This window comes from Pararge aegeria, chromosome 21, assembly GCF_905163445.1.
Source record: "Pararge aegeria chromosome 21, ilParAegt1.1, whole genome shotgun sequence".
Taxonomy (NCBI): domain Eukaryota; kingdom Metazoa; phylum Arthropoda; class Insecta; order Lepidoptera; family Nymphalidae; genus Pararge; species Pararge aegeria.
In genome coordinates this window covers 2,946,862-2,967,456 of record NC_053200.1, presented here as the reverse complement: position 1 = coordinate 2,967,456, position 20,595 = coordinate 2,946,862, and the positions used below count along the sequence as shown (strand labels likewise).

The following is a 20,595-nucleotide window of genomic DNA, read 5'->3' as shown; positions in this document are numbered from 1 at the left end:
TTTTTCTTGTTTCAGGTCACAGCATTTGCTGTGCTCAGCACAACGTACGCCAAGAACTCAACAACGAAAACGAAGCCGAAACGACAATTAGACAATATAAGGACACCCCAGAATCTCCAATACTCGCTCGTACTTCCACATTCAAGAGTTGCCCATTTTCGCTCCATTAGTAGCAATCGGAGAATCTCAAATGCTGCTCCAAGAGGAGCGAAACTACCACCCTATGCAGTGCAAATGGAACCTGTAGTGCAATACTCTCAGAAAGATCCGCTATACGATCCTACTCATGATAACCTAGTAGAAGCCGTAAACCAAAACGAAATTTATGCCCAACCTAAAATACTCAATATTCACGATGAAGGACCTGAAAGTTCTTTTGGACCTCCTTACGGAGCACTGCCAACGGCTCCACTTTATAGTGGAGAATCACACCCTCACTACATCGAAGCTCCTGAACCGATAATCGAAATTATTATTAAAGAATCAAACGAATCCTTACCCGCACCACCAGCAGCACCTGTACATAAAAAGAAAAAGGAACCAGTTCATGTTTTCTATGTGAAATACAGCAAAGATCCCCATTCTAAAGACAAAGTTATTTATGAAAAACCTATTCCAGCTATCACCCCACCATCTAATGAAGAAGATGAACACCATGAAGATTATATTACTGTGACTCCACAACCTCATTATATCCCTTCGGAATCAACCACGTTGAGAGCTATTATTAAACCAGAGTCAGAAGTATATCACAGTAACAGCAATGTTAGAATAACATTTGGAAATGGTGATCATCATTACGGTTATAGACGAGAGGAGCATCATCAAGGCGAAGATAGGGAAGAAACGGCTCCTAGACCAGCAATTGCTTTACCAAATTCACAACCAACTGAAGTGCCAACAGGCAGATCAGCATCACCTAAAACACAATATGATCATGAAACTAAACACTTCAGTCAGTCTAGTCATCAAGTGTATCAACCTGGACAACAGGCACAAAGTCGTATACAATTCCAACAACAGCCACAACTAAATCATGAACCCCAACTACCAAGACAAGGGCCATCAGTTGCACCTTTTAGAGTTCAAGCTCCCCGTCAACCTTTTGGTCCTGCTATATCCCTAAGACCTTCATTTTCAAACGTTTCTCCCAGTCCTAGTCAACAATTCGCAAATGTTAATCCAACAATTCCTGGTCCGGTAGGGCCTATTTTCTCAACATTCCCCAGGCCAAATAATCCTCCAGCATTTCACTCTCGCCAAAACAATCCACCATCCTTCGGACCAAGACCACATTTTAGTGGTCCGCCAAGAGTTAGCTTCCATCCAGGACCACAAAGACCACAACAGCAATTTTTCGATGAAGCAAAATACTTGCAAGAAAATTATCACACAATAACAACAGATCAAGTAAATCCTCCAAAGCAGCAATTGTTACCTAACAGACAAGTTCAGAACTTTAATCTTACTCCTAAACCTAACCCAAGTCCAGCTCCAGGTCATTTCTCCGAACATCAGAGCCGACCTCAACATATAATTCCTTTTAATCAACAATTACCTCAGCAAAGACCACCACTAGTCTTTGATAACAATAAACAAAAACCTGCATTTACAGTAACCCCAACCAGATCTCCATTTTTTAATTTGAAACCCTCTCCACCCCATATTGAGGATAATCGCCCTCCTTTTCAACGCCAGCCCCTTCCCCATCCATCTCAACAACATGTTACTTTCCACCAGGGCCCTCAGATACAGTCACAACTAAGACCTTCAATTCAACTCGCTTCTCAGGATAGTCACCCACAAAACATATATCTTACATCTCCTTCGTCTACGCCATCTCCAATTTCTCATAACCAGTTCCTCCCACAACCGTCATCGACCCCCTTATTTAGTTTCCAACCGTCACCCAATTCTAACCAACCTCAAAACTTCCATCAACAAAGCATATCCACTGGAAGACCACAAAGCCCATCGGAAAGACCTCAGACTGCCACCCAAGAAATATCTAATCTAGAACACCAACAAAATGTTCAACAATTCGTACCTAATGGTGGAGAATTAGTTGCGTCCATACCACGATATGAACAACATATAACGGTAAATGGACCAAATGACCAACCCAATTTTAATAGTGGCTTGAACATTATAAGCCAACCGACACCAACAGTTAGTCTTGTTGAACAACAATCCCAACCGCAATATGTAGATGCGGAGCAAGAGCAAGTTAGACAACAATTAGCCCAAAATGTAAGAAAACAACAAGAAGAAATCCAGCGCTTGCAACATCAACTGCAGTTTGCTCAACATCATCAACAGCAGCAACAGAAACAACAGCAAGAGCAGCAGCAACAGCAGCAACAAAAACATCAGCAGCAGCAACAACAACATGATCATCAACAGCAGCAGCAGCAACAACAGCTGCAGCAACAACAGCAGCAACACCAGCAGCAGCAACAACAGCAACAACATCAGCAACAGCAACAACAACAGCGACAACAAGATGAATATGAACAAAGATTAAATCAATATAATCAACAGCAATTACAACAAGCTGCAGCAAATAGTCAGTATGTGCAAGAAAGATCCAGATTGCAACCTGCCTATGTAACAAGTACGGCACCTACTGAATATTACCAATCAACTTCTAGGAGTGTAGAAATTAAACCTACGACTCAAAAATATGTATCTTCCACAGTAAACTCTGTCAGCTCTGATTCCCAGAATGAACAAAAGAAGAGACCTACAATTGAGTTACCCGATGAAGTTCCAGATGATTTACGGCAACAATTGCTCTCTTCTGGTATTCTAGACAACGCTGACATAAGTGTGCTTGACTATGATAAAGTAGGTGAGACTCCTCTCGAATCACTGCCACCGGATCAATTGGCAAACTTTTTCAGCGCTGGAGGTGGTCAACAAATAGCTGCGAGCGAGCATAGACCTATTGTTGTCAAACCAAGCGGAGATAGAATAGAATCTAGAATAGATGAAAATATTGATGAAGACGACCAAGAAATTGCTGCATCGGAGAATTTGCCAAGCATTGTAGCACCTCCTCAAAATCAAGCCGTAGAAATGAAAGTTGTACGTTTTGACCCAAAAACCGCGGAAGGTCAGAAAATAGCTAGTGACTATGTAAAAGAAGATGCTACCCAAGTGGATCCAGTGGCGTTGAATGACAAAAAATATAACAGGTACTTACCTCTAAAAGTCAGCGGCAATCAATTTCCCTTACCTGACGTATTGAAAGGTAGAAAAATAACATCTGTTGTGGTCTTAGCTCCGGTTCAAACGGAAAGTTTGGATAGCGAGCACTCTAGAGCGGAACGTTCAACAACTGATAGTTTAAGAGGAATAAAATTTGTTGCTGGAGAAAGCCTAAATAAACTTTTGAAGAAACCAACAAAAGACAATTTTGAGACTTGGCTAGAGACGGAAAAACGAACTGCGTCTGATGAACAGTCCGTTATTCTTCTAGTAACCGGGTAAGTTAATCTAAGTAATAAGTTCAGTCATATTATGCGTTTATATTGTTTTTTAATTTCATAGTACATACTATTTCCATAAAAAAAATGAAATCCGATTTCTTTCTTCCTATTGAGTTAAACACCATTGTGATGTGTAAAATTGTAATGACTATAATCAATAAATCCTCAAACAGAAAAATACCATCGGGTCATTCAAATAAGTAAACGTTTTTTATCTACTGTAGTCGGAAGGATAACCCGACCTGACGCTGCAGCATAAACTCACGGTAACCATGTCTTGGAAATACCACCGAAATAATTATAGTACTCAAACTTTCAAAGCTTTGAATGATAGAGAGGATCTAATGTCACGTAGGAAATGAACTTAAACGCCTTGGGGGTCATGAATCGCATGTATGAAGTATTTCGATCTGGTGGGCTTTCCAACAGAAGAAACCAGCGTTAAAGTCGGTACATTCGTTTTGGAGCTATGATAACACGAACGAACAGACGGACCTTTTTTTTTTTTTGTTAACGGGGGGGGAAATCTTCTCAAAAGATACCCAATTCTCTGTGGGAGAATTTGGGTTATGTGGGATTTCTACCCACTAAAACCCCCTCGGTTGCCAGCCTCAGTACATAACTACAGACAGACAGACAGACCTACAGGTTAAATTAATGAAATCCCTCTCTTTGTGTCGGAGGTTTAATTATATCTTCCATGAGTTTATTACAACGCTATGCTTTAATTTTACAGAAATGACGGAACCCCAGAAGACAGGGAAATCTTCATGTACGACATCGCAACAGGCAACGTTAACAAGCTCAGTGGTGATCTCTCAAATGCATTCGTTGAAGCAGCAGAAAATAATTCTTTAAGCAAAGATATTGAAGAATTGGCCATTCAAGGGGAAGGCACGCCCGAAAACTTTAATAAAGAAAAAGATGACGCCATTGCAGAGGGATCAGATAATGTGCCATTATTTGTAGATTTATCCGGAGTTAAGTTAGATAAAGACAATAAGGGTGTGTTGATATCATCAGGATACAGTAAAACGAAACGTGGCCGGACCTTTAGGAGACATTGATGGAAACAATCGCCTTCGGCAACTTAAAATTGTAAATAGTTTAGTTTTAGTATTACTAAATTAAAAAGGACTTGATGTTGTATATTTAGTTGTTAATAATTATGATGTAGGTAAGAGATGATTGGGTTGTAAAATATAAAGAATTTTATATACATCATTTGTGTTTTTATTTAAATTATGGCACAGCGTAAAAAATCGGACCGTTCAGGCCACCCAAGTACGGAGACAGGCCCAGGAACAGAAGAAGAAGCGTAACAAATGTTGGCAAAAAAATACTATCTGCCGCATTGTCAATATTATTGACAACATACTTTTTAACAATACTTGAAGACGCCCCGTACCAAGGCAATATTGGCAATAATATTGACGTGTCCCTATGCGGGGAAGTCGTCAGCCTAAAAAATTATTACTAAAACTGAAATTATGAAACAAAATTGAGTCAAGAACAATTAATTTCATGCCACTTCAAAAGCTTTTGTTAATAAACTGCTACTACTCATAAGTAACTAAGATCCACCTTGATAAGGACTATTTAACAGCTCTTTAAGTGATATTTTTTTCGTTCCATTTCCTTAAGGGGCCTTTCAAGTCGTACAGAATTTGTCCGAAAATATGTATTTTCCATTTTAAAAGAACGCCATCTAGGGAAGTACGAGGTAAACTTAAAAAGTAGTTCGGGCAGACTCCAAGAAGACCCAGATTGGTGCAAATTATAATGTTCAATCTAAGATTAGATTTTTATAAAGTATATTTTAAAAATATAAGCGATTTTGATACAAAATATATCAGCAATTTGAATATTTATAATAGTAGCACTGGCAAATATGCAAATTCTGACCAGTGGTAACACAGAATTTAAACGTCAGACGTATGGATTATTTATGGCAGAACGTTTCTACTGCAGTGTAAATTTTTCTGTCTTTATTTTTTGATGTGTTTATAAGTTATTTTTGAGTTTTTTGTTATCATGATGGAGGGATCGTTGAGTAAATGGACAAATGTTATGAAAGGGTGGCAGTACCGCTGGTTCGTGCTGGACGAAAACGCTGGCTTGCTGTCCTATTATACTGTAAGTGACGTTTAAAATTTTTGCTTCTTTCTATTTGTTTTGATATTAACTTTTGAACACAATTTTTATTTGTACTATATTGATAAGGCGATTGCACCAAACATTGTTTTTTGCTGACCGAAAAAATAGCAACAGAGATATCTTTGAGGTTACACTTTGATTTCTTGTTTACTTTTAGCAGTTTACCTAAAGTCCTACATAAACAGAAGTTTGATTATAAATTAACAGTTGTTAACCTTAATTTTAATTTTTTTATATATAAATATTTTTTAAAATCACATACAACCCAAAGTTACTTTACAGATTTAAAAAAAAACATTTTGCGCTAGATACTGCTTTTATAGACTAGGCTATAGCTACAACCCTCTTAAGCGAAATATGGTAACAGCTGAACATAAGTTGTTACGCTTCTATTGTGTGGGTCCCTTTAAGTTTTTTCTTTTAATTTATTATTTACTTATGATTTATGGTTCTACTACATAATGTGCTTTCTTATTCCTTAGGCTGCTCTATAAGCACTATTTTCGGGGTTGTAGAGATCAGATATCTCTAGTCAAGTAAATAGTTTAAAAAATCTAAAAAATGGTGTAAAGGTGTTTATTGATTACAAAGTTTCATAGAAAATGCTCTAAATTTATGTTCTTGCATGTATATGCATATATATTATGACATATTGACTTATATTTAAGAATGTATGGCGTATACCCCTTCTATCCCCTTATGTATCCAACATTATTTGTACTAGGCATGGTGGGTTACAAAGAGCTGAGAGCACGGAGGGAATTTACACTTGTGGCTTATATTGTAGAGGTAATGCAAGGTAGGACACACAATCCGCACATGCTAATGCAAGTAAGGTTGTGTGTCCCCGAGGGGTATGTGAGGCGGAGGCGATGGCCGACACTGCTGGAAGTACCGATTGGGCGGACAAATTTATTAAAAGAGGCACCAATGACCTCCGCATCCTCAATGTCATATCAGAGCAATGTGATTTGTATTGTTGCGCTCTGAGTGAATTCACGAGGATCGCAATGTGGGTTATTTGTTACCCGAATAGGTAATTAAATATTATAATGTTAAGATTATGTAAAAAATAAAAAAAAGCTACACTATCGCATTAGGTTTAAGTATTCTGTAATGATAGTGTTAGAATAAGAATATAAATAAATAAATAAATATTAATAAACCAACGAAACAATTTAATCTTTGTATTTCTGTTTTGTTCCATTCTGGTCTAAGTTTTGCTGCTTCTTCTTATAATCAATGTAATTTTGCCTGAAGAACTTATAAAACATGTAGTAAACAAATATGACATTGGGAAAGTACAAAAATGTGATGCCGAGAGGTGCAGGACAGCTTGGCAGGAACACTTGAGCACTGTATATTAACATTAGAGTGAATTGTATCTGTAATAGAAAATATTTAGATTCATTTACTCCGTATCTGATACTAATAATGTGATAAATGTGAAAGTATCACACTTTGTCACTTATGTTTGGCTTAACCACTGCATAGATTTTGGGCATGCTTCATTCTGGCTCAACAAATGTTTTGTGGATAATTTCTAAAAAAACCTAAGTGCAGCATCACAGGATGCAAGAATTCAAATTCAAAATTTCTTTATTCATGTAGGCCTATCACAGGCACTTATGAAGCGTTCATACATATTTGTTTACATAATTGTAACGGGATGGTGATAACTTCGTTCGCCAACTTAAATCTAAGGCTATGAGGGTTCCAAACGCGCCCTGGTCTAAGAAGAGCCCACACCAAACTTAGCCGGGTAAATTTTTTTTTTTTGTTATCACCATCCTCCAGTAAATTTAAATTAAGCTATGAAGCCAGAGCAATTCACACCCAAGCTTTTTTATCGTTTAAATAATCCTTAATATTATAATAGGATTTTTCTCAATTTTATTTTTCAAGAGAAGTATAGATATAAATAGACTGTTTTATCTCACATCTAAACAAACAATTTCTTTACTTTTTCTAACTAATTAAAACAATCTCTACATTAAGTACTTGCGGTAAAACATGTTTTAAAAATAAATTATCGATATATTGAGAACCCAAATAAATTATCACAAATAAAATAATATATATTTTATTATAACTCTTTATTTAAAAAATAAATATAATGAATTCAAAGTAATGAAAGGATTGTTAATGTAATAAAACTGAAACTAAAAAAATAGACTCGATCAAAAAGAAATTATTTTAAAGTGCTTGAATAAAATTAAAATGTGGTTATACATGGATACACTTCATTATAGGAATATTACATATTTATAAATATCAAAAACTTTTGTTCCAATACTTTGAACAAATTCTCACTATTATTATGAGTTTGTTTGTTTGTCCTTCCTGCCCACCAAATCAAATTAATAAATGTGGACGAAGAAAGCAAAAAACAGATTTTGAACTGTACAAAGTTGCCTTAAAAAATGCTTTGCCAACTTTATTGTAAGCTGTGTTTATTTTTAAGGTCAAATGGCTACAGTAAAGATTGATGTTGCTAGATATTAAAGCAATAATTCACTTCTACCCAGCGGCAGCAGCAGTGAATCTATCTAATCTACAGTAACTCTAAGCAAGATTCAAAATATATAGACATAATTTTTGGCATTTAGAAATTTGGAATTGCCAGCTGATCAAATTAAATACCAAACTGCAATCGGTTTAATTGATACAGCAGCTACGCTGTGCTACTAACAATCAATATAGGATGCTTAATATTGGTAATATAGTTGTAGCTGGGTCACTAGCTAATATGTCAAGCTAATATATCTTTATATATAAAGATTTCTTATGTGCGTGTGTATGTAACTGAACTCCTTCTAGACGGCTGGACCGATTTTGATGAAATTTTTTGTGTGAGTTCGCCGGGACTAGTATTGTGTAAATGTTACAATTTTTCTATTACAACTGAAATAACGTATGCTATTAGAAAATTATAATCATTTATCTAAACTACATTAAGAGCTTCTGTTAATTGATGGGGTCCTAGTATTCCATTTCCAAAAAGACTTGTATTACATTAAACCGTACTGGGTACTGAACTGTAGCTGTACTTACCATCTGCATAATGGTCATCCACTTTTTATATTTAATAAGAACTGCTTTCACTTTAGGGCTTCCCTCCGAAGACATGAGGTAGTAACTGTACATGATGACGTGCACCGCGTTATTTATCATAGGAGAGAATGAGGTTATGCCACCTAGAAAAAAAATATCATCATTATTATCAAGCCGGTACAGGTTCCTCTCAGAATGAGAAAGCTTAGGTTACTCACCTCTCTTTTTCAAGTTATAGAATAGAATAGAAAAACTTTATTGCAACACAACACAATAGGAAAAATACAAGGAAAACAGTAATAGTACTTAGTGCTCATGTGTAAAGGCGGCCTTATCACTAAAAGTGATCTTTTAAAGGCAACCTGAGCGTGCGAAGCCGATAAAAAACTGGAAAGTGGATGGTGCATAAAGTATGTTACAAAAAAAAACTTAGATGAACATACATTCTACATTTACATATTAACTACAAAAATACCGATATTTATTTATATATATATACTATAATAGAAATTTATGATATATATTTATGCTGTTATAAACTTACATAATACTCAATTACATAAGTTATGTGCGTTTTAAGCAATTAAAACTTTAAAGCGGTGAAGGAAAACATCGTTCGTTCGTTCTTCATAATGTTCTCAAAGGTGTGTTGAGTCCACCAATCCGCACTGGGCCAGCATGTTGGACGACGGCCTCTACCCCTTCTCATTGTGCGAGACCGTGTGCCTGATACGATGATGATGGTGATGATCCAGTTACCCACGTAAATCCATGTAGCATAACCGAAGCGTTCGATTTCTATGCAAAGATATTCTATGTTTGCAAAGTTTCAACTAAGTAAACAGAGGCAGCACAACGGACTGTAATTAACGACACTCGTCCAACGGCCTGCTGTAATTAATTACACTCATAATGTGGGGGACACAAATTAATGAGTGTTTGCTCATGTAGCTCCAGCACTCATCAATTTGCTTCGAGTGAGAGGCAAGGGCGGTAATTGACGGCGGGACAAAGTGTAAGTATTGATCTTTGAACCGAGCGTCTAAATAAAATTGTATAGACTTGTAATGTAATCTATACCTCATGTTTTTTTTAATTCCACTACAAGTTAGCCCTTGTACCTATGCAATTTCACCTGGTGCAGTAATTATGCAGTCACTACCTAACAGGTTGGTCCGCTACTATTTAAGTTTGCATCATCACTTACCACCCGATGAAATCGCAGTAAAGGGCTAACTTGAAGTGAAATAAAAACTAATAAATTCTAAGCTTGTTGCAGGCTAGCCAGTAGGGGTAGTAAAGCAAATACAACGTGTAAATACGAAATAATTTAAATTACGAAAGTTGTGCATACAAAAAAATGCAAAAGTGTCGTTTAACAGCAAAGCTTGCAAGATTTACGCCTGTCGTAACATATGTAATCACCCTGCGTCCCAGAGAAAAAATTTCAATTATAAATTCCCAAATTGCGCCTGCCGGTGATCAAAACCCGGACTTACTACGCGTCTACTTACCTATGCACGGGTTAACTATCTATATACTATATTTATTTACTACTAGCTGTTGCCCGCGACTTCGTCTGCTTTTAAATTTTTAATGTGGCATTAAATTTAGTTGTAGGTATAAAAAAATTAAAGTATGTAGTATCGCTTAGCCTTAAATGAGGGGTTTGCTGCTGTCCGCTGAGGAGTTCTGTCCTCTATCTCCAAACACAGTTTGGGCAAAATTAAACACATATTATAACCTCTATAGTACAAAAATAATTATTTAAATCGGTTATAATTTGTCGGGAGTTATGGTGTGAAATCGTCAAACACTCATCCCCTCTCCCAAAGGAACCGAGCTTAATGTCGGGATAAAAAGTATCCTATATTACTTCTAACACTTCCAAGAATATGTGTACAAAGTTTCAATTATTACTACATAAAAAAAACAAAGCGAAGTTCCTTAGGTGTTCCGCTAGAGGCACAGATATAACAGAGATACAATGTATGGGCTGGATTCCGTAAGGCTTTGGTTGTCCTAAAAAATAACTTGGCAGCGTAACTTTTTGGTCGAGGCGACTAGGATAGATATAACGTGGAACGGGATCGAGGTCTCAAAATCGCTCGGAATGGCACAGTACTCAGTATCAGAATGAGAAAAAAAATAGTACTTCCTCATCAAGCAGAATTTGAAATTGCAACGTCCCTGGAACGTCTACGTGTTTCAAAAACGTTTTCACATATCATCATTAACAACCCTTTATCAGCTCACAACAGGGTAGGGGTCTCTTAGAATAAGAAGTATTGAGGTCGTATGCAGTGGCGTTCCTAGGGTTTTGAATTTGAGCAAGCCCAGTTACCTTAAGGACAAATTTAACTCGTCATGATCTCTAAGTCACCATTCTTGTTGTGCTAAATGACAAACCATATCAACAAATCTTTGAAAAACACTACGGTTAGGGTCAGCACGCGAATTATGATAAAGAAGTTTCTATGCAATGTTTGCCAAAAATAAAAAGTAATCATAGTAATCCCAAGTGTTTCTTTGAGTTCTGCTCTCTTTAATTCTTATGATGCCTGGTAATTTATGTCGTAACCAGCCGCGTTCCAACCATTATTTTCATTAGAAAAAAAATATGCAAAAATTTACCTGTTGTTCGCCAATTATTTTTTGATTTCGCCACAGAAACAATTTGCACACAAATTGAGCTCATTTTTAACAATATTTACTATAGTCGAGAAAAATTTAAAAGAGATATTTATTGTAACGCAAGCCCGGCTTTTCGGCTTGTATGGTAGTACCGCCACTGGTCGTATGCCACCACAATAGTTAAATTGTAAGAGTAGAAAATAGTAGGAACTTTTGATTAAGTGCCAAAAAATTTCGTTTACCTATTTGTCCTATATTTGGACGAATCACTTTTTTAATGCCCTCGTTAAAAGCAATACCGTAAATACTTAATCATTTTCGATTACGTTCACCCAGCTTGTAATGTCGTCACCCACGTTTCCTCGTTAAAGTCTAATAGACGTCAAAAGCTATTAGCATTTTACGACCCGCTCCAAAGATATACTGCAATTAAAAAGTTTACACCTACGTAGGTACTATTTTGCTTAATAAAGATATCTTACGTTCTGTTTAATCTCAGGTTAATTTCATCTCGTTGGGGTTGAAATGAGATTTTAATGGTCTTATAATCTTAATGAAAAGAAATCCGTCTGAGAGAGGCCTTTAGAGGTGGACTGTTACAGCCTCTCTCAGACGGATTCCTTTTTTGCATTTTTTTTTTATTTTATTTTATATTATTGTAAAGAGGTAAGATTTATTTGTTCGTTTTTGCCGAAAAGGCTCCGATAGTACTTGACCGATTTTAACCATTTCTTCGCGAAAAGAAAGCTAAGCTTATAACATAGGCTATAATTTATTTTCAAATAATTGGAGATTTTCTATTCAAACGCGGGCTAAGTCGCGGGCAACAGCTACTTATGTTATATTATTAGAAAGGTTTACAAAAACCAAATTACTTCTCATGTGATATACCGACAAAGACGTGCCTCCAAGCCGATTTAGCGTTCCGGTACGATGTCGAGTAAGTCAAAGTCAAAGTCAAAAATATCTTTATTCAAGTAGGCCCATAGGTGGCACTTTTGATGCGTAGGTACATAAGAATTACACGGTAGTAAGATGATGGCGGTAACCACATTCGTAAACTTAAAACTAAAGCTACGAGGGTTCCAAACGCGTCCTGGTCTAAGAAGAAGCCCACAACAAACTTAGCCGGGTGTTTTTTTTTTGTTATCACCATCTCACAATGTCATTTTAAATTATTAGAAGAGCAACCTGGTGTTAAGCGATTGGTAGTTATAAGTGCCACTAAAAAGTTAGCCTGTTATCATCTTAAGCTGTAGCATCTCTTACCACAAGGTGAGATTACATCCAAGGGCTAACTTGAAGTGGAATTAAAAAAAGTATGGTTTTACGGCAAACCCTATTCTTAAGTGCCCCCCTTCGCCAGGGAGGTCGTAGATAATCCCTCAATCCCATGGAAGTTTTGTTAAAAATAAGTGTACAAACACACTAATTACTAGCTTTCAATATAATGATAACCAAATGTTAGTGTGTCTTCTCCATTATATTTATCATCTTAGGCAGTATCATCTCTTACCACAATCCCTAAAATCTCTAACCACAATCCCTATAGTCGTAGATAATAGGGAAGTTTTGTAAAAATAAGTGTACAAACACAATAATTACTTCATCATCATCACTGCAACCGAATTAAGTCCACTGCTGGACATAGGCCTTTTGTAGGGAAATCCAAGGTCCTGAGCCGCTTGCCTCCAGCAGCTCCCACCGACTCGTTCGATGTCGTCTGCCCACCTTGTTGGGGGCCGACCAACGCTGCGTTTACCTGTGCGGGGTCGCCATTCCAGCACCTTGGAACCACAACGTCCATCGGTTCACCGAGCTATGTGCCCTGCCCATTTTCACTTCAGCTTTGCGACTCGCTGAGCTATGTCGGTAGCTCCGGTTCTTCTACGGATATCCTCATTCCTGATTTGATCTCGTAGAGATACTCCCAACATTGCTCTCTCCATCGCCCGCTGAGTGATTCTGAGCCTTCTTATGAGACCCATAATAAGCGACCACGTTTCGGATCCGTAAGTCATCACTGGCAACACGCACTGTTCGAAGACTGGTCTTCAGGCACTGAGGGATTTTGGACCAAAAGATGTCTTGAAATAATTACTTGCTTTAAATGTAATGATAACAAAATGTTAGTGTATCTTCTCCATTATATTGTTGACCGTTTCAATTCAGGTAGCTGTCCAAAACAGAACAGTTGATTGCTACATTGCTACTGTGGAAAACAAAAATATATTGTATTTATGTTTTCATTTGGTTTTGACAGAACAAAACGAGGGCAATTCTCACACCAGAAAAATGTTCTATAAAATAACGCGAAAACTCACATAACGGTAAAAGTACATAAATATATATAACGTACATTTAGATGTATCATCATTCTTGTACATCTTATATTAATATAGTTATCTTCTAACATACCGAGCGTATGCATTAGATGCGGTTTTTTTTTCTGTGGTGTACAATAAAAGTTTATTCATCTTTTAACGAATATTTAAACATTCGCCTAATAATAATGTAAGTATTCCATCACATATCACCCAAGGGCAGGGGTATTTAGGTCCAATTTATAAGGTTCTATAAATGACACTTGGTAATAAGGTAAAATGATAAGTAGGAAACAGAGCAACAGTTTGCAGGACATGCAAAATTCAAATTTCAAAAGTACACGAAGTTCTACGTGAAACATGTTTACGTGACCGGGAAGGGGTTACGACCCCTGAGGAATATTCTCTCTGCGAGTTTCGTCACAGAAAACAACCATATTGAAAATTGTTTTCCCGACTTTAAATTTCCATATATACAAACCAATCAATAAATAAATATACCACAGCTATACACACATTGCCATCTAGTCCCAAAGTAAGCGTAGCTTGTGTTGTGGGTACTAAGATGACTGATGAATATTTTAATTAATAATATACGTAAATACAGATAAACACCGAGACACTGAGCGACATTCATGTTCATCACACAAATATTTTCCAGTTGTGGGAATCGAACCCACGGCCTTGGACTGAGAAAGCAGGGTCGCTGCCCTCTGCGCCATACAGCCGTGGCCAAAACCAATACACCAAAGAAGCAGTTATCATTTCAGAAAACTTACTTATGACTCAAAAATAAATAATAAACAATGAATTTTCCCTTTACGTAAATATTATATAATAATAGTCCAGTTACGCAAGCTTTTATAATAAACTATGGAAGATAAGCTGTAACTGGCATTACATAATCCAATATCCCGGTATTACGAAGCTTTGGATATCATAGTCCAAGATGTAGCAGTAAGATTATGTTTGGATTTTAAGCGTTACAACGTTTGTTTGAAGATCACTTTAGTAGGTACATCGCGTGATCTTGTGTTGACGAGGGAACGGCTACAATTGCTATTTATTCTACTACCATAATTATAAATTTCTCTTAAGATTAGTGTTATTGTTGGTATTTAATATTGTTATTATACAACATTATTTATGAATTTATTCACAAATAATAACAATAACAGGCTAACCTGTTTGTGTTCCATACCGCCAAACAGGTTAGAAGAAGAAGAAGAAGAAGAAATACTTTATTGCACACAAACATCAGAATATACATAAAATATAGAATAAACAACAACAAGAATTGTAGGCATGCAAAGGCGGCCTTATTGCTGCAAGCAATCTCTTACAGGCAACCTCTGACAGAAGGAAAAGCTGCAAGAGAGCGGGATAGTGCAATTATACTACATATAATATACATATATATTCGGCAATAAATAGACATACATATAATATTAATAAATATATAAATACATATATAATAAATATATATATAAATACATACATAATTAAATAATGAAAAAAGAAAAATACAAAAAAAACACATTAATTACGATATTTGTTCAAATTACTTCACTCAAAGACAGATAGTAGTCTTTAAGACGACATTTAAATATGGGAAGGGATTGACTTTTACGGATGTCAGCAAACAAATTATTCCAAAGAACAACAGCCTTAAAAGTGGAAGAGTTACTGAAGAACTTGGTTTCGCAAAATGGGAGTACCAGGCGGTTATCGTGCCGAGATCGGAGGTCAGTATGTGAGGCAGAAGCGAAAACGGTATCTAAGGTACGAGGGTGTAACTGGATTATTTAGGATAGAGTACAAGAATGAGAGGAGATGAAGTTCACGACGCAATCTGATCGGCAGCCATTTAAGTCTAACCCGGTACTCCGAAATGTGGTCAAATTTACGCAGTCCAAAAACAAACCAAATACCAATCGGTTTCTACGCGGCAACGTACTGGAACGCTGAATCGCTTGGCGGCACGTTTGGTTTGTACCGTGGTAACTGCCGGCTGCCGAGTATTGAACCCGAAACCTCCCACTTATATGAGTTCAGCAGAGTAGTATTTAGCTCTTTTTACTCCACTTTTGCAGCGCTGACTCATTAATATCCTGAATAATCAATTTTTAGGTTCTTCGGTAAAGCTAAATCAGTGACTAGTATATTTATCATACTTAAACCAACGAAATTTAAACTAGAAACGTTCCGTATATAACTTAGTCGATAAGTAAGTTTAGAAAATAACTATTTCCTAAACTGACTCAACCAATGTCGGTTCTAGTTATGTTTTAACTCCCTACCTGGAAACACCAAGCCCGTGTTTGATTTTGAAATAGAAAATGTGATCTGTTACGTATATTCTGTTAAGTATATTCAATGAATATTTAAAAAAGGTAAAAAGCAACCGGCTCCACTTTCACCTCTCCTGTAAAATAGAAGAATGAATGTCAAATGGTTTATGTTGGAACAGAGCAACTGAGTTTCTTGCCCGCTTTTTCTTTGTAGAATCTAGACGGGTAGAATTACTACTCTTCAGCGATATATTAATCCCACGCTTCTTACCAAATAAACTATTTTTTTTATCTGTCTTCCCAACCAATTCGTCACTGCAAACATTCACACTTGACATTTCTAAAGTATAGATATGCTAATGCTAAATCGTAATAGGCAATGAGGCATCGCACTGACTTTGCTTTATGGTAAAAAAAAACAAATATTATAATAGGTAAGCATATTTGAAATTATTAAATTATGAGCTTTAATCCCCAATTGAGAATAGCTAAGACATTCTTAAACCTCTACCGCTTTGAGCTTATGAAAAATGGATAGCCGCTATAACACGGCCGGCTCTTGACCTACAAGTAACGATTGATTAACAAAGCTTATGCTTTCTACGCTAATCGGCGTTATCAAGTCACGAGCGTACATACGACACATGACAGATGTCGTCATCAGTTTATTAGTGACGAATGACGAATTGACGGCAGTTAGGCTGTGCCGCTGGACTAAATGCCTCTCCCATCGGGTGGGTTTGCCAATAACCACGTTGGGTATTAGATGGTAGTAGTAGCGCAGAAGACGCTGCTGCCCGTTCTCCGTTAAGTTTTATTCCCTTAGTCGCCTCATACAACACCCGCGGGAAGAGGAAGGTTAGTGACAACTGTATACTGATTTTTTATTTTTTTATTCTACCTTGACTGCAATCTCACTTGGTGGTAAGTGATGATGCAGTCTGAGATGTAAGCGGGCTAACCTGCTAGGGATTATGGTAGTCGGTTTAGACACGACATCGCACCGGAACACTAAATCGCTTAACGGCACGTCTTTGTCGGCAGCGTGGTAACTAGCTACGCCCAATGCCTCCCACCACAATCAAAATCGGCTGTCGGCACTTGTTGTTATAGCGGCAACAGGAATACTTCATCTGTGAAAATTTATACAGCCTGCTGACAGACGGACAGGCAGTCGGACGGACAGACAACGGAGCCTTAGGTTGCCATTTTACCCTTTGGTTACGGAACCCAATAAATTGATATAGATTTTGATATGGCTATGATTTTGTGTTTAAGTGAAAATAGATTGGGAAAAATCGAGCAATATTTGGATATGCGGTTATTATGTCAAGTAACAATATCTGTCGTGGGTACACGAAAGGCCAAACGATGTGTTTCTTAATCCAATTTATGGTGGCTTTTCACCTACACCGTATGAATTCAGCTCGTTGCGAGTTGCGGCTCACGCAATACTGTCTAAAGCACGGTTCGTTAACTACTTCTATATAGGGTTCCCTTTATGTAGGTAGATTGCGATTACTTTGGTATCCGCTATATTTCCTTTGATGTTTAGGAGGATTGGTTGATTTGGATAAATAATATATTATAACAGTAATAATTTATGAAACAGACTAGTTATCGCTTCTTGAGAGTTTAAAGTTGTGGTTTTCTTGACGTAAAAACGCTATAAGTATTATAAAAATACTGTAATATTTTACCATAAAGCTACTATTTGAGGTAAACTACTGGATGTTTTTGAAGTGAAACTTGTTTAGAATCAAAGTCAAAAGTCAAAGTCAAATATTTCTTTTGTCAAATAGGCACATAGATGGCACTTTTGATGCGTTGATTATATACAAAATGTGTACATAGCAGTGAGTAGTGATGGCTATAACTACAATCGTAAACTTAAAATTAAGCTAGGAGAGTTCCAAACGCGCCCTGGTCTAAGAAGAAGCCCACAACAAACTTAGCCGGGTGAAAATTTAAAGTGAAATCGTGATTTCAAACCGGATGCAACGGAAAAAACGACAGGTAAGGGACACAAATACAAAAATGAGTAGGACGAAGCCGGCAAAGAATGAGACGGAAATATACATACTATTTTATCTGTTTTTTTCCTATTTAAGTTACCAAAGAAACCGAATAATATCTAGATAAAGAAACAAACACATAAATGTATAGGACAGTGTGAGATAGAAAACATTATGTATTTACTCGTATATCTCTGTAACTACTTTTTTTTCTTTGGTGTACAATAAAAGTGTAATCATTCATTCATTCATTCATTATACATTTTTTTACCTATTCTAGTTACCATGGAAACTAAATAATAAACCTTACATTTATCCTAATAGTTCTGATCCTCTAAATTGAACTCAATCTCTCGTAGGCTACTTTTCAGAATTGACTGACTTCCGCCTTTCCGTTTTTTTTATATAATTATTTATTAATGGACCAAGCAGATAGCCCACCTGATGGTTAGTGGAAAACCATCGCCTAAAAACTGAGCAAAGTGTTGCTCTGTGTCCATTTATTTATTTTTATTTATACTCTTTATTTGTACACCACTCAGAAAAACGAGACAAAAAAAAGAACAAACACATGAAGAATGAAGCAGGATACAAAAGGCGGCCTTATCGCTAAGTAGCGATAAGGCCGCCATCAACATGAGGCGTAGGTGTTAAGTCTCATGCGCCTGTAACTACACCGGCAACCACGCTTAGACCGGAGCACAGCATTGCGACAATTCAATCGATTTCGCGTTCCGGTACGATAACACGTAGAAACTTTCGACCTTTGACTACCTCCCTGGCGCGTGGCGCAGCGGTGAGCGCTGTGGTTTTAAGTAGGAGTTCCCGGGTTCGATTCCCGGCAGGTGCAGTTAGGGATTTACTAATTCCTAATTTTCTCTGGTCTGGTCAGTGGTCTTAGTTCTTCGTTGTCGTTTAAAAAGCGATTAGGGGTATGGGTTAAATTTAACTGGAATACTCCAGGTTAGCCACCACCAGATGAGATTGCAGTCAAGGGTTATCCGGTACCTATTGTGTTAAAAAGAAACGGTGAGAGATATTAGTTTTAATATGCTATACCCCTAACAGGTTAGCCAGCTACCGTCTTAGACTGCACCATCACTTATTTGCAGGTGGGATTGCTGTAAGGGGAACTAACTTGTAGAACTATAAAAAGAGGCTTTCAATCGCGTGCAAAGGCAGTGGAAGCTTGTTGATTGGCTGACGAAAATATTCCAAGTTTTCCTATAAACAATGCCGAATGGCGCCTCACGCAAGTCACGAATAACAGAGCTTATGCACTAAGTACATCTTTTTTTTTAAAGCAGATAGCCCACCTGTTGGTATTTAGGTGGAAAACCATGGTATGTTAACAGACCATAGTTTACCAGTATATATACAAACAAAGTGCCGCCCCGTATCAATGACGCCTGAAAACAGAGCGATACTTCGCGGGGCATGCAAGGATATATCCTGCAAAGTTTTGCTTAATTACAGGCACGTAAAACCGCCTTCGGTAACATAAATACTATACCTTCCAACTATAACTAATATTTACGCCCGTAAGTGGATCGTGCGTGCTTGCGCTGTGCGTGTGTGCGTGTGTGTTTGTGTGTGTGTGTGTGGTATCGTATATCCCGAACTGATGAACTGAGTTTGATTTTGTTTTTATTTTTGTTTGAAAAGTGAATTTGTCTAGAATGTTCTTAGCTATTCTAGTTCTTCTTAACAACCAATTACCGGCCCACTACAGGACACGGGTCTCCTGCCACATTAAGAAGGATGTAGGCCATAGTCCACCAAGCTGGCTCAGTGCGGATTGATTGGTTACACCCGCCGTTGTGGACATTATGCAGGACTCTCAGGCATACCGATTTCCTCACGACTACAGGTGCCATAATATATAGCATTTTTATTTCCGAAGTCGGTTTTCATTTAAATAAACACCAACAATACACGTGCAATCCACTGCGTGCCACCGATTTTCCTGTGCTTGGACCCCGAAAATAGGAATCTAGCGCAAAACCACTCCTATAAAATGCATATTTTCACATAAAGCGCTTTATATGAAAACGCCTCCACATAAAGCCTTATTTGTTATAAACGTGGCCTACTTTTATGCTGTAATAACTTATTTGAAACTATTGTTAGCTACAAAATGTGCGATAACTTTACCTACTTTAAAAATGTTTCTTCTGGTTCTACCTATAGATTTTTTAACTTATATGAAAATCTCATTTAAAGGGCTCTGTATTAAATGAGATTTTTAAACGTAGGTGTATATAGGTAAACGTATATATACGTTTGAAAATCTCATTCAATAGGTTATTTTTTAAATGAGATTTTTAAACGCATATATAGGTATATATAGGTAATCGTATATATACGTTTAAAAATCTCATTTAATAGGTTCTTTATTAAATAAGATTTTTTAACGTATATATAGGTAACGTATATATAGATATAAGTATATATATTTATTCTTATATATTCTATATAAGAATAAATATATATACTCTTTATTAAATGAGATTATTTAAACTATATATAGGTAACGAGTTCATGTCATAGCTACACCACCACGTCGTTTATTGATTGATTTGCGTGATAGGCTTTTATTGCGTAGGGAATATCAGAACAAGTTGTAAAT

The 20,595-nt window shown here is 36.9% G+C and overlaps 2 protein-coding genes across 3 annotated transcripts in view; both read left to right on the top strand.

Moving 5' to 3' along the window:
• Positions 1 to 219: 219 nt before the first annotated feature.
• Positions 220 to 4,558, top strand: LOC120633315 (putative uncharacterized protein DDB_G0271606). Its single transcript, XM_039903503.1, has 2 exons — positions 220 to 3,488; positions 4,228 to 4,558. The coding sequence occupies exons 1-2, from the start codon at positions 235 to 237 to the stop codon at positions 4,556 to 4,558; spliced, it is 3,585 nt and encodes a 1,194-aa protein (XP_039759437.1). The 5' UTR covers positions 220 to 234.
• Positions 4,559 to 5,446: 888 nt separating this feature from the next.
• The window catches only part of LOC120632994 (oxysterol-binding protein-related protein 9), a 91,639-nt gene continuing 76,490 nt past the window's right edge, over positions 5,447 to 20,595 (top strand). For both annotated transcript variants that reach the window (XM_039903008.1, XM_039903007.1), the window contains exon 1: positions 5,447 to 5,627. In XM_039903008.1, the coding sequence (XP_039758942.1) occupies positions 5,526 to 5,627 (102 nt within the window). In that variant the 5' untranslated portion in view covers positions 5,447 to 5,525. The remainder of the gene's footprint in view (positions 5,628 to 20,595) is intronic.